Source organism: Cebus imitator, unplaced genomic scaffold (genome assembly GCF_001604975.1).
Source record: "Cebus imitator isolate Cc_AM_T3 unplaced genomic scaffold, Cebus_imitator-1.0 Scaffold137, whole genome shotgun sequence".
NCBI classification, from domain to species: Eukaryota; Metazoa; Chordata; class Mammalia; order Primates; family Cebidae; genus Cebus; species Cebus imitator.
Genome location: NW_016107452.1, coordinates 20043 through 35029, shown reverse-complemented (window position 1 = coordinate 35029; position 14987 = coordinate 20043). Strand labels below are relative to the sequence as shown.

Genomic DNA, 14987 nt, shown 5'->3' with positions numbered 1-14987 from the left:
CTCTCCGAGAGCAGCTGCTCCTTGCTCCTCTCCAGGTCACGGATCTCCCGGGCCAGTCGCTGCTCCAGCATCTGCGAGGACAAAGAGGCCTGCCGGTCTGGCTTTCCTCTAGGCTACACGGCCCGCCCCTCTCCCTTTGTGCTTCTCGCTAAGTCTTCAGCTGCATTAGGTCATTCATTCATTCATTCAACTATTTGTTAACTCAATGTGCTGTTTCTGCTGTGGCTGGAGACCCACCCACCTCCCCCTAACTGCTCTCCATGTTTCCAGAAACTTATCAAACTTGAACTCTTCCCACTGTCCTCATCCTCCACTCCCCAGTCTGCGTTCCTCAAAGGTTTCAGGCACAGTCCAGCCTCAGGGCCTTTGCTTCTGCACCCAGATACCTGCACGGTTTCTTCCCTCACTTCCTTCACCACTGAGTTGAGATGTCACTTGCTTAGAGGCCTTTCCACTGATGTTCCACGATCTAGCCACTTAACTTCCTTTGTTGGAGTCTGGGTATGTCCCCACTGTCCCTATCCAGCTCGGGACAGTAAAGACGTGGCCCCTTTGGTCTGCCACCCACTCTCCCTGCCTCAAATGCTGCCTGGTGCAGCCATTGACAGTAGCTGAATGAAGGAATGACCTGATCGTGGCTTTCTCTGGGCTGCCATTTGTCACTACAAGGTGAACATACTCTAGGTGAGCAGGGGGAAAGCAGGATCACAATGGCTACTGCACCCGTCTAGGCAGGTGATGCTGGTTTTGGCAGTGGAGGATGGTGAGATGTAAGCTGATTTCAGATAAAAGCCAAGGGACTGAGTAGGTGGGCAAGAGGAAGCAAGGAATCAAGGACTATCCCGCGGCATTGGGCCTGGGCAGGGGTAAACACTGGGACAGTCAGTGGGACACTAAAGCCAGGGGAGGAGTGGCTTTGGCTGGAGGCGATAATAACTCACATGGAATTCCCAGAGGTCCTTGTGCTGGCCCATCAGATCCTCCAGCTCTCCTTTGACATCCAACCTGGAGGCCGACACCCAGGAATGAGAGAATGAACACAGGCTAGGCCTTACACCCTGAAGGGAGCTCCTCATGCACAGGCCTTCAGATCCTGTCCATGCTCTCGGTGCTTGGAGCCCCTTCATGGGTTTTATCCTCGAAGTTCTGTTATCCTGTAGCACCTCTTCCAACAAAGTCTCCCTGATGCAAGCCCTGCCCCCACTTTCTATACAGTGGCTTGCCAGGCCCCAGGCTTGGGAGTTATCCCACATTCCTCTGTTTGGGACTCTGAAATCTGAAAGGTATGGACAAAACTTTGTTCAATGCACTCTTGCAACATGTGCATCTTGGGAAGGGAAAGAAAACCCTCAGTCAAATTCACGGAATGACCCATCATTCACTCCAGTAGGAGTGGGAGTTGGGATATCTGCTCACAACATTCACCTTTCACTTTTCTCCTGTTCAATGAGAACCTTCATGGGCTTCTGTTGAGAACATCACCCTGTCCATCCTGTCCCCCATGGAATGAACCCTGGCTTCCCAAGAAAGCTTTGTGAGGGGTGTAGTAGTTTAGCACCACAGATTCTAACATCCTGGCTTGAAGCCTGATCTGCTACTTCACTGTGACCCTGAGCAAGTTACTTAACTTCTCTGGGTCTCTGTTTCCTCATATGTAAAATAGTGGTAGTGATGGGAGGGTGACATTAGCCTTTAACTCCTATAATTGTCATTGTGAGGATTAGGTACATAAATGCTCATCAGACAGTGTGAGTAGTGTGGTTTGGTATACACACATTAGCTAACATCAGGTTTCCCCATGCAATTAAAGTCATGGTGCACCGGGATGTGAGACCTCTGGTAACAGGAATGTGCTGAGTAAAGGTTCAGAGGATGAAGAGATGGATGAATACGTGGTTGGACGTACAGTTGATTGGATGTGTGAGTTGCTGGCTGGAGAGACGATAGCTGATTAGAGAAATGATGAGCGGAGGAATAGTGGCTGGAGAGAGAAACAAAGGATTGCTAGAAGAAAGGATTGATGTCTGGATGGTTGAGTGAAGAAATGAATGGCTATGGGAAGAAGAGAGAGAGGATGAATGCATGATTGGATAGATGCAAGATTATTAGGTGGAAGGCTGGAGATAAAATGGCCATCTGGATGGATGATAGAGTTGGGTAGTTGGATAGATGGATGAATGAGTGAGTAGGTGAATGGCTAGATGGGTGGTAGATGAATGGGTGGCAAAGGGATGACTGGGGCCTAAAATAAGCAGACAAATAATCAAGTGCATGGGTACTGAAGGAGCTGGACAGCCAGCAGAGAAAGACAGACTAACACCAGTGGATGGAATATTATTTGATGAAGGAATTAGTAATGAATAATTAAATGAGTAAATTAATCTTAACATGACCATTTAATATCAGAGATAACCAAGGAAGCCTTTTGTCTAGCTGCTCTATTTTATAGAAAGAGAAAATGAGTCATGTCCAAGATTCATTTCCATAGCTCTTGCTCCCTCCTTTTTCAGTTGGGGAATGAGGTGGGGAAGAGCTGAGGCAGGGCCTCTTACCTCTGAGCCTCACTTTCCTTCTCTTGGCAGTGCAGCTGGAGGATCCTCAGTGCCTCTGTGGGGAAGGAATCAAGGAGACCCTTTGAAAGCTCTTGGGGAGTCAGGGTTGACTAGAGGTAATGGGCCCCACATCATGTCAGGCATCGGAGGGCACTGGAAGACCTGGGTGTTTACTCCAAGTAAGGTAGCAACTCAGGGAGAGATCTGTGCAGTGAGAGAAGCTTCCCCCTGACTTAGGGTTCAGTGGGATTCCTCTGGCTGCTCTGAGGAGTATGGACTTTTGTGGGGTGGATGAGTAGAATAAGGAAGACACAGCAACTGGTAAATACCTCGCTTTTTGCTCAAGACCTCCTCTAGGTGCACCTTCTCTCCATTCACTAGAAAACACAATGACACTTTCAGCCTCCAGGTCCCCCCATCCCCATCTCCATTGCAACTTCATGTAAGGGGAAAGTCACACAGATGGTGTAGTACAGCCCCAGGAGACGTGAGGTATCTTCTTGCCTCCCTTGCAACCATCTCCCACAAGGACCAGCTTCTCCCCCACATGCCCACATTCCTTGTAAGTGCTAAAGGAGTGAAGACCCTGAAGAATGTACAAGGTTTACACTGAGGAGAGAGATGATGTACACACACCATGTCAGGTGGACATAAAGGCTCCTAAGAAACAAATCAGGCAGGGGAGTGAGAATGACCAAGAGAGGGCAGGATTCCATTCTTAGATGAGACCATCTAGATAGGCCTGTCAGGGTGAAGTTTGAGCTGAGAGCTGAAAGATGGCATGAGACAGTGAGAGGCAATACAGATTGTGTGGGTTAAGAGCATTGTAGGCAAGGGAACAGCCTGTGCAAAGGCCTTGAGGTGTGTACAGGAACATCCGCAGTGTTCATGGGTCCCTCTTTAGCCCCACTTACAGGAGTCTAATTCCCTATGCAGGGCCTCCTGGAGAGTGCGGGTGTCTCTCAGTTCCTCACTGGATTTCTTTTTTGCTAGACCAAAGAAGGGAAGAAAACACTGTGTGAGTGTGGTCTGTAGCCCTGCTGTTCACTTGCAGATATGGCATTGCATATTCATCTGCAAACAGCCCTAGAGGGGCCTAGGTTTTATAGATGAGGAGGTCGATTAATTACAAATCCAGGCCCTTCCTGCTGGCCCCTGCTGGCCAGTCTAGGTCCCCAAGTTTTTACCTTGCTGACGCTCATTAATCCGGTTAATCATGTCCTCTATCTGTGGCTCCAGGCTTCCCTCTGAAGAAAGAAAAGAAGCAATATTGACCCAGAGAAGACTGTGTCTGACTGTCCAAGGCAGATGGAGAAGCACTGTGTCTGCTCCTATCAATTAATAGGCATATACTGAGCGCCTGCTGTGTGTTGAGCTCCGTTAGAGCCCCTTGAAGGGCTTACATTCTGGGTTGGAGAGATGGACATTGAGCAAACAAATAAATGAATTCAGATGGAAGTAACTGCTGTGAGGAGAAATAAAGCGAGGCAAAGTGTTGAGGAGCAAAAGGGTAAAAGGCATGTCTCGAGATATGGAAAGAGGAGAGGGAAGCAGGCCCTGCAGCGTGTGGGGGTAAAGAGTGTGGAGGGGGGACCCATTCCAGGTAGAGTACAACAAGGCAGAAGGAACAAGTGCAAATTCCTTGCAGCAGGAGCCACTGAGGCACATGTCCAAAGTCACAGTGATGGGCTGGTGTGGCTCAAGTCTAGTGAGCAGGTAGAGAGGAGCAGAAGGTGAGGTGGGGTAAGTGGGAAGTGATACCACTCAGGGCATCTTGGGCCATCGTGGAAGCCTTCAGATGTAACTCTGAGTGTGGCGTGAGCCAAGTGAGACGTCCCATCTGCCCCCCTCTGTCAAAAGCCAGGTGGGAAGGGTTGTCAATCTGTCAGTCTGGACTCTGGTACTGGCCTCATCTGAGAAATGAGGAAACAATGCTTTTACACTGATGGTGGCGGCTTGCAAGTTTCCCAGTGACAGGGTGATCACTGTCCCTTTAGGGAGTCACCTCTGACTTCTCATAATCCCTGCCTCAATGCTCTGTATGGAGAATTCCTTCTCATTCCTCTCTGGCTTCAAGGTTGGCAACACAGAACTGGGGCAAAAAGCTGCCCAGCCCTTGCCAGTATCACTGCCGAAGCCTCAGACACACTGAGGTTAATAAACTCAGGCCATGAGTTTTCCAAGGTCACCAACTCCAGCTTCTGTGATTTCCAGGAGAGTGGGTGATCTCCATGGTTCTGATTATGACTGAAAGAAGTCTCTGGGTGGGGGGTCTTTGTTTTACTGGAAATGATCAGTTTGGGTCACTGTATTTCTAGCCCTGCAATCTCTCCCTGATTTTACCCTAGGCAGCAGTCCCATGCACTTCTACTGCAGGCAGCCACAGAATGGGAGAAGGGGAGGCTGCTGCTTTTTTTTGGAATAGACTGATGTTATGCTATTTTGAGAATGGGCTGAGGGTCTAACCTCAAACCTGGCCAGCACTGCCTCAGCTCTGATGTAGGTACTGGGTGCACACTGGCTCCCGGTCTCCCACAAAAAGCAAAGCAAAGTGCAAAACCAACTGCATTGCCATTTGTATGTAAAAAGGGAGGACAAAAATATACGCCCATGAATGCATTTTTTGAAAATCTCTGGAAAGATACTTAAGAATTGAAAAACAATAGCTGCTTGCCTGTGAGTCAAGGAAATGGATGACGCGTATGTGAGGGGGGGGAAGTGGGGTGGGAGGGGGCAACTGGTTTTTCCATTCCTTTAAACTTCTTCAATTTTGAACTGTGGGGTTGTATTCTTGGTTCAAAGAATTAAGAGGGAGAAAGTGCAATGGGATAATTTCCCAAGGTTGCGAGTTGAGGGCGCTGAATTTGAACCACGTCTTTCCGACTTGAAACTCCAGGCTGAGGCACAAAAACAAAGAGACACATGACCTTTCTGCAGCTTTATCACCATTGCCAGCAAGTCTTCAGTCTTCAAAGACTTGGCTTGCCCTGTAGAAACGAAAACCAAAAATTACAGGACCCAATGAGAGTGAGAGGGGACAGAGAAGGGGTGTAGGAAGTCCCAGTGGGCTTTGCAGACACCCGTGGTCTGGGGCTAAGGATGGGATGAAGGACAGGTTTCTATCCAGAGCAGGGCCCCTGTCTCTTGCCCTTGAGGTTTATGGTGTGTGCTAGATAAATCGACCCCTAAGAGTCAGCTTCTCCCAGAGAGGTTAAAAGACGCCGTCACAAACATCCCCTTAATGACACTCAGGGGTGAGACTTTGCTGCTGCTTTGGTTTAAGATCCTTATGAAGTTCTAACCAGAGCAATAGGGCAGGAATATTTCATATGAATTTCTTTGAAATAATTATAGACCATAATTTATAAATTCTTAATGAACTGATAGATCTAGGTAACAGTTATTAATGGCTGCTAACATCAAAGAAAGACAACTAGATATTATGAGCCTCTTTTTTTTTTAATCTTGCAGCTCCAGCTCAAAGGATTTTTTTTGGAGATGGATTATCAGTCTGTCGCCCAGGCTGGAGTGCAGTGGCACGATCTCGGCTCACTGCAGCCTTTACCTCCCAGGTTCAAGTAATGCTCCTGCCTCAGACTCCCAAGTAGCTGGGATTATAGGTGTGCACCACCACGCCCAGCTAATTTTTGTATCTTGAGTAGAGACAGGGTTTCACCATGTTGGACCTCGTGATCCGCCCGCCTTAGTTGCCCAAAGTGCTGGGATTACAGGCGTGAACCACTGCATCTGGCTAGGATTTTTGTTTTTATTTTTAATATAGAGAGTTTATTTCAGCTAAATTTGAGGACTGCAGCTCAGGATGCACTTACAAGCTGCCTTGGGGAGTGATCCCTATGAGCCTCTAGAGGAAAGAACACAACACGGCCGATGAAGGATTTTTGCCCCAAAACCCCCATAAAAAAACAAAAAACCCTGATGGAATCTCATCAGGTTTCCACATCGAAATACTAATTTGGAGGAAATACAAAGGGCAGGAAAACACATTAAATCACCCCACTGGGGATGTGCTCAGCATCATGTGGACTGTGAGAAACTCCACAGGAAAACCTGGTTTCTTCAACAAATAAGTTGTAAAGAAGAAAATGAGGGAGAGGGAAAATCCTATAGATTAAAAAAGACTTGAGGCATTTATCAATCAATTAAATGAGCAGAACCTTATTTGAATCCTGATTCACCACACTTTTCACCATATATATTTCTATGTATATATGTATGTGTATGTGTGTGTGTGTGTATATATATATATATATACACTTTATGTATATTTTAACATGAGCCTGTGTTACTTTTAACATTCAAACAAGAAAAATCACAGGAAAATATTAACATTCAAAAAAAATCCGAAAGTCTTGAAATCAATGGTAAAGGTCAAATCTCAGTGACCCACTCATCTCCAAGGAAAACTGAACAGAGAAGATGAAAGGCAGCTCACAAAACACGATAGCCAAAAAGTTAATGAAGAAATGCTTACCCACAGTAGTATACAGTAAAAATCCCCTCTCCCTACATTATAAGCTATGTGTAGCTACCTGGAGATGATTCAATTTATATACAAACATACATCCCACATTTTCTTTGTAAGTGGTAGCATGTCGTACATAATGCATCCCATCTTGTAATTTTCATTTGACAATGTATACTGGTGATCTTTTTAGGGGCTGCATGGCATTCTGCTATGTGGATATACCATAATTTCAGAGCAAAATCCTATTGATGGATATTTAAGCTGTTTACCTTACTTTGCTGTTACAAAGAATGCCACAATGATCATTTGTGTTCTCAGGCTGCCATAATAAAGTACCACAAACTGGGTCTTCCCTCTGTGTCTGTGTCTTCACATGCCACTCTCATGTGTCCATACTTCCCTCTACTTACAAGGACACCAGCCATTGAATTATGGCCCTCCCTAATCCAGTATGACCTCATCTTAACTAATTACATCTGCAAACACTCTTCTCCCAAATAAGGTCACATTTCTGAAGTTTTGGTGAACACGAATTTTGGAGGGACACAATTCAACCTAGTACACCATCCTTGTACATTCTTCTTTGTGTTTGCATTAGAGTGTATCTACTGTATACTCATAGAGTACTACCTAGAGGCTACCTGATGGATCAAAGGGTATGTATATCATTAAATTTGGCTGATAGGAAATTGCCTTTCACCTGTCTCAGGCCCACAAATCATACTCTTACCAGGCAGGTATGTTTTTAATCTTCTTTTTTTTTTTTGTGCCAACTCGGCCAGCTAAAACAGTATTTCATTTCAAACTTTCTGATAAATAAATACCAAAACCTTACTCACCTCCTCTTGATTAGAAATTCCACTCCTAGGAATGTATCTTAATAATTAAGGATGGTGGGTAAGATGTTCATTGTTTCACTGCTTATAATTTTAAAATATGGAAGTAACTTGAAGATACCTTAGGAGATCAATTACAGCGTGTTTGTAGGATGAAATTCTTTGCAGTCATTAAAATTCATGTTGTAAACCAGGGTTTTTTAAATTTGCTTGTGAGACGGAGTCCCGCTTTGTTGCCCAGGCTGGATGGAGTGCAGTGGTGCAATCTTGGCTCATTGCAGCCTCTGCCTCCTAGGTTCAAGCGATTCTTCTGTCTCAGCCTCCCTAGTAGCTGGGACTACAGGCACCCGCCACCATGCCTGGGTATTTAGTATTTTTAGTAGAGACGGGGTTCCACCATATTGGTCAGGCTGGTCTCAAATTCCCGACTTTGTGATCCACCTGCCTCTGCCTCCCAGAGTGCTGGGATTACAGGCATGGGCCACCGCACCCAGCTGTAAATCAGGGTTTTTAAACCTGGGCTTATTAAAAATTTTTTGAAATATTTGGAGGTATGCTCACCTTTGTATCTTTTTGTTTGGTCTGAAATTTTTATAAATTAGTATGTATTATTTTAATTGGCATTTTAATTTTAAAATTACCTAATAAATACATGTAGAATAACTTACATAATAAACAAATGTAGAAGAATCAAACTAAACAGTAGAAGTCTCCCCTCACCAGCAGCCCCTTCTCCAAGTCACTCCCCTTCCCAGAAGTAACTATGGCTGGCAGTTTGTTGACAACACTTGTCTTTTAGTAAAATACATTTCATGTATTGCTTTAATTTTTACTTACTCAAGTAAAATTCTAAGAAAATTCAAACAACAAAGAAATATGTGAAGTTAAAAAAATGAACTTTTTTCTTCTCTCCTTAATCTGAAATCTGACTGCTTCCCCTGATACAATCACCTTGAACAAGTTGGTATGTCCCCGCCTGAGATTTTTTTTAATTTTAAAAATATTCTTAATATTTTGGAAATGAAACCAAAAAGTAAAACTACTTTAACAGCAACAAGGGGAAGTGTTTTATTTTTAGTACTTTGAGAACTTTCAAATGCACATGAGAGTAGAGAGGATATTATGATTAACTCTGATACGCTCATTGCCCAGATTTGACAATCAATGATATTCACCTTATTTGTTTCAGCTGTTTTTCCTGCGTTGAATTATTTTTAAGCAAGCCCCAGGCTTCTTGACATTTTATTCCCAGATACTTCCTTAGGAGTCTTAACTACTTAGGGACATTTTCTTAGGTGACCCCAATCCTATAATCACAACTGACAAGATTAATACTCATCACGTATTATCACCCAATACCCAGGCTATGTATTAATTTCCTGATTGTCTCCATGTCTTTTATACAGCTGGCATTTGCAACCATTGCTGCAGAAGTTCCATCCGTGTTTTACCTCTCCTCTGCTTTCTAGTGCTTGTCATGAAATAAGAACAAGAGTGGGTAATAAGTAAATATTTTAAATAATTCAACTAACATTTTGACACACACACACACACACACACACACACACACACACACAAGTCCATTACAAAAGAAAATGGCCAGGACAGTAAGAGCAGCCTTTTAAACATTTTATTTTGAAATAATTTCAGATATACACAAAAGTTGTAAAAATAGGCCACAGTGCTCCCATTTTGCCCTTATGTCACATTTCCCATTTGTGAGTGATTCTGAATTTTAAGTTGCAGACATCTTGGCCCATTACTCCTTGCTATTCCAGTGTCTGTTTCCTACACACAAAGGGAATATACCAGGTAACCACAGTACAACCACCAAAACATGGATGCGAATACTGATCCAATATTAATACAGGATCCTCACTTGCCATTCAAAATTTTCCCTCTTCTCCTTTATATTTTAAAATTATATACCACTACTTACATTTTTCTAAAAGAAAAATAGAACACAAAATCACAAAAATGCCTCTACCTCTGCACTACTCCTCAAATCCAAGTCCCTTGTCCAGAGTTATCACTTAGGCTTTTACCCTTCAGATACTTTTTCTGTGCAACATATACAGGGCTATACCCTCCTCCATTGTTTCTATCCCAACTGGCTTGTCCTAATAAACATATGATTTCTTTTGGAGCTTCCTGTGTGTCCATAATAATCCTATCAACTTAAAATTTAATTTTAATAAATCTAAATTAGAATTTATTTTTTTCTGCCTCTTACAAATAATCCACCACAGACACATTCCACAGCGTGCACACATATACCTAGATGTAGTCATTTCTGTGACTCTTCCTTGTGTTGTGCCTCCATCAACACCCCAATCGCCATTCCTGGTCCATACACTTACGTATTCTCCTATGACTACATAGCAAGGTGACTGCGGAAGTGGAAGAGCATTTTAGATGCTAAAAATACTCTGCCAAACTGCCTCTAGCAAAGCCTTTGAGTCAGCTCTCTTCCCTGAAGCAGGAAAAGACCTGTTTCTCTACAAAGTTGTCAATACCAGGTACTCTTCTTTCCTTTAGAAAGCTAATTTGATGCGCTGGAAATGGCAACTTGATGATACATCTTTTAATTTTTTCCTTTGCTGGTGAAGTTAATCATAACTTTAATTTTCAGGAATTTGAAAGGCTGATACTAAAATAGTTTTTTTTTTTTTTAATTGTAGTGGCAGCTGTATTACACCGTTAATAAATGAGATCTATTTGCATCTATTTCCGTCTGTCCTTTGATGAATGCTAGCACTCAGTTTGTGACTTTAATCTAAAAGAGCCCTCTGTGTTGGAGTTCCTTCATTAGTCACACATTAAAAAATTATTGAGCACCCACTATACACCAAGCAGACACTGTTTTGGACACGAGAGATAAACAGTCTCTTTTCTCATGGAGCTTACATCCTAGGTCAGGCAATAAACATTATTGATGTCGAGTGGGCAGGTCTGGCAGGATGCAGTCTAATGTGTTTATTAATATAGTGGTTTAAAGAGGGTGCAGAAAGGGGAGTTCGAGACAGATAAAAGTGGGGCAAAAAGGTGACAACGGTTATAGTATAGTGATGGGTACTTTGGTACACTTTGAATGTTTCTAACAACACCACAAAATATTAGTGGCATACGAGTGCATTACTGCCTTGGGAGACTTTGTTTGTTTTCTTTTTTTGCTCACTCTATCACCCACAGTGGAGTGCAGGGGCACAATCTCAGCTCACAGCAACCTTCGCCTCCCAGGTTCAGGCAATTATCCTGCCTCAGCCTCCCAAGTAGCTGAGACTACAGGCACCTGCCACCACACCCAGCTAGTTTTTATATTTTTTTGTAGAGATGGGGTTTCGCCATGTAGGCCAGGGTGGTCTCAAACTCCTGACCTCAGGTGTGACCCACGCGCCTCCACCTCCCAAAGTGTTGGGATTACAGACGTGAGTCACCAAGCCCGGCCACGAGAGATTTTTTTTTCTTTTGGCCGGAACACAATTTCCAAGAGTGTCTAGGCCGACACTTCTCCACCCTCCTTTGCCTGTCATTCAAGTCAATACCCTGGAGAAAAGAGGCTGTGGGGAGGCCGTGTTCCGTTAAGAGGTTTAAAAGTTCAGCAAAGTGTGATATGGGATAGGCGTGAAACGGCGACACTGGGAATTAGTTAGTAAGGGTGGCTGCAGCAGGGTGATTTTTATGAGAACATCCGCTCCACTTTTGTTTTTAGGCTGGCACACTGACCTATGTATTATTTAAACAATATATTCACTAGAGTTGACAAATGTTAATCTAGGCGATAATATGCCTGTTAATTTATCTCCACTCTGCTGAACGGTTAACACATTTTTTTTCTTCAATAACAAAACGTTTAACATTAAAAAAAAAACAACTATTAGATTATCATCATTTCATTCTTGTAATGGGGTGAACCCTCCCTCCTTTCTGCCCTAGTCGGAGAGAACAGAGTGCAACCCACTTGCTCTCAGTACCTTCAGCCTCCTCCGCGGCTTCTGGCGCTTCCACGTTCAGAGGTTTCGGCTTCCCAGCCATTCTCTAACGGAGGGCCCGAGCGCGAGGCTTGCTTGATGATTGGTTAAAAAAGAAACCACGTGAGGACGACGGGCTTTCCAGCGCGCTGGTGGGCAGGTTGCGCATGCGCTATCGGTTGACTCAGGAGTCGGCTCTGGGCAGGCGCGCAACGCAATGTCCGGGATCGACCGCACGTGTGCCACAACCTTGAGGCTGTTAGCTCCAACTTTGACAAAAAAGGGCAGAACTAGGGTAGTGGCCAGCGGGGAGTGAGGGTAGTGTGCGCACATACAAAACCCTGGGGAGGTCTCTCCCACTTTAGGCTGCTTGTCTTGTGCAGGCTGTCAAAGTCTGGACAGACGTGCTGTGTGGCGGTACACAGAGTTCCACTCTGTTTTCATTTACAAATCTTCATTAAAGAGTTCATGAGAGAGGGTACTTATCTGTTTCACAGACGAGTAAAATGAGACTTAGAAGCTATGTGCATCTCCTACGTAAAAATGCTGGATTCAGCCAGTGTGCAGTCAGGGTTCCACAGGTGGACACTGGAGGCCACCTTCTCATCAATGTTAGCAGCAGCCAGCATGGAGGGGGGTAATTTTTGGTAGGGTGAAGATGAAAAGAAGTATAAGAAGGGCAAAGGAATATCCCTGTGGGTCTTACTTTTAGACATTTTATATACAGTTTTTTTCTTTAAAATACCCCTAGGCCAGTTCCAAGCACAGTCTGGCCCTGAATTTCCAATTCCAGCACCCCTGTGGGCCACCCTAGAGACCTTCAACAGCCCTGGACACTCAGGGCTGAGATTCAACTGAGATTGACCCCTGAAGCAAGTTTGCAGGGGACAGTCCGTGACAGAGGCCACAGCATCATCCAAGTGGAGGAGGTGAGACAGAGGGAAGGGAGAGGGAGGCCTAAGGATTTTCCTAGATGGGGAGGTACATGACTGGGTGTAGAAAGCAGCCTGCTTGCCTGGTTACTGCCACCATCTCTTTCACTGGCAGGCCCTCAGATCTTGCCCCATTGCCTAGGGAGACAATGACTGGCCACAGACACACCCCCACCCACATTTCCAGGGTGGAGACAGAAGGTAAAAAACAGGTGGTTGCTCCCAGCATTGCCTGGTCTGGGAGCTCCATCTCTCAGAGTCCAGTGAACAAGCCATTATGGGCAGCTTGGTCCGTAGAGGCGGCTGGTGGTGTGGAGTACTTGGGTGGGTAACGAATGAAGAGCCGGTCCTCCTCTTTCTTCACCCAGCGCAGGAGTTTGGTCACTACCAAGATTGCACCTGCCTTGGTCACCAGAGGACTGAGACAGGTATAGAGCTCAAATTTGGAGGTCACCTGGGGGTTTGGGAGGAGACACAGTCAGATGGGCCAGCAGTGGCCATGGAGAATCCCGTCTATCCCAACACAGCTGCACATCTGCCTCCTGCAGCCTGGAAGGTGTACCTGGCAGCACCTCCTGCTGCTAGATACTGGGCTAAGGTAGGAAAGCTGATATTGTTGTGAAATTCATGAGTCAAGGGTCAGCTGGACCTAGTGGCTTCAACTGGGTGATGCTGGTTGTGTGTGGGGGTATCCTCTAGACCTCAGTTTGCTCATCTGGGAACTGGGGAAAGCAGTAACGTTTAATATTCTGCCAGTAACCTACTGTGTACAAGGTCCTGCTCTAAGCTCATACAGCTATGTTTTCATCATCTACAGCCAGGGAATAATATAAAGAGGAACTCAATTTAAGCCACATACCAACTGGAGAGACCTGACCCCACAAGGTCTCTAGCACGTTTCCTGTGCCACCTCCCACAGCTCTCCCCTTTACTCCTTCTGTTCCAGCCACTCTGCTTTTCCTCGCTACTCCTCCAACAGCTGGGCTCAGTCCCACCTCACAGCATATGCAGTCCTTTCCCTCTGCCAGGTGTATTCTTCCTCTTAATATCCATATAGCTCAATACTGCCCCACTCCACTCAGATGCCATCTCCTCAGGGAGGCCTATCCTGATCACTTGGTTTAAAATTCTGGTCCTAACATATCGTGTTTGTTTGTTTGTTTTGAGACGGAGTCTCGCTCTGTTGCCCTGGCTGGAGTGCAGTGGCATGGTCATGGCTTACTGCAACCTCTGCCTGCTGGGTTCAAGTGATTCTCCTGCCTCAGCCTCCTGAGTAGCTGGGATTACAGGTGCCTGCCACCACACCCAGCTACTTTTTCATAGAGACAGGGTTTCACCATGTTGGCCATGCTAGTCTTGAACTCGTGACCTCATGATCTGCCTGCCTTGGCCTCCCAAAGTGTTGGAATTATAGGCGTGAGCCACTACGCCTGGTCCATATCTTGGTTTCTAAATTCCAATCTCTACTGAAACGTACAAGGGCTCCATGGAAAAGTAGCTGAGTTGAGGACCAGAACAGAGAAAGTCAAGTACGACGTACTCACATAGTGAAGGAGATGTGTCATAGAGACACAGGGACCAGCCTGGCTAAATCAGAGTACTCACTGGTTAAATCAGAGGAAATTTGAACACTAAAATAAATTCTAGAAAAGGATTTTACCTCACTGAATTAAAGAAAAATTTATGAGATAATATCGATAAAAATTAAAAATTCAACAAATAGAAGAAAGGAAAAGTTATGGCCCCCCCCCCCTTTTTTTTTGAGATAGTCTTACTCTGTTACCCAGGCTGGAGTGCAGTGGCGTGATCTTGGCTCACTGCAACTTCCGCCCCCCAGGTTCAAGCGATTATCCTGCTTCAGCCTCCTGAGTAGCTGGGATTAGAGGGACGCACCACCATGCCCAGCTAATTTTTGTATGTTTAGTAGAGATGGGATTTCACCATGTTGACCAGGCTGGTCTGGAATTCCGGACCTCAAGTGCTCAGCCCACCTCGGCCTCCCAAAATGCTGGGATTACAGCTGTGAGCCACCACACCCAGCCTCAAGTTATTCTTTATAGTAAAATCCCAACCAATAAATGTAGAAAGAATGATGGAGTTAGAAAAACCACCATCTGGCTAGGCAGCACTTTAGGAAGCCATGGCAGGTAGATCATTTGAGGCCAGGATTCGAGACCAGCCTGGCCAACATGGCAAAACCCCATCTCTAC

The 14987-nt window shown here is 45.1% G+C and overlaps 2 protein-coding genes across 9 annotated transcripts in view; both read right to left on the bottom strand.

Moving 5' to 3' along the window:
* SYCE1L (synaptonemal complex central element protein 1 like) overlaps window positions 1-11909 on the bottom strand; it is a 12406-nt gene extending 497 nt beyond the window's left edge. The window contains exons 1-8 of the mRNA XM_017541830.2: window positions 11849-11909; window positions 5480-5539; window positions 3740-3799; window positions 3467-3541; window positions 2882-2929; window positions 2553-2607; window positions 942-1005; window positions 3-71 (exon numbers count right to left, since the gene is read on the bottom strand). Coding sequence (XP_017397319.1) covers window positions 3-71; window positions 942-1005; window positions 2553-2607; window positions 2882-2929; window positions 3467-3541; window positions 3740-3799; window positions 5480-5539; window positions 11849-11909 — 492 coding nt within the window. The remainder of the gene's footprint in view (window positions 1-2; window positions 72-941; window positions 1006-2552; window positions 2608-2881; window positions 2930-3466; window positions 3542-3739; window positions 3800-5479; window positions 5540-11848) is intronic.
* Window positions 11910-12460: 551 nt separating this feature from the next.
* MON1B (MON1 homolog B, secretory trafficking associated) overlaps window positions 12461-14987 on the bottom strand; it is a 10125-nt gene continuing 7598 nt past the window's right edge. For 7 of the 8 annotated variants that reach the window (XM_037743215.1, XM_037743214.1, XM_017541842.2 and 4 more), the window contains exon 6: window positions 12461-13231. In XM_037743215.1, coding sequence (XP_037599143.1) covers window positions 13031-13231 — 201 coding nt within the window. In that variant the 3' untranslated portion in view covers window positions 12461-13030. The remainder of the gene's footprint in view (window positions 13232-14987) is intronic. The other variant, XM_017541838.2, reaches the window with a different exon arrangement.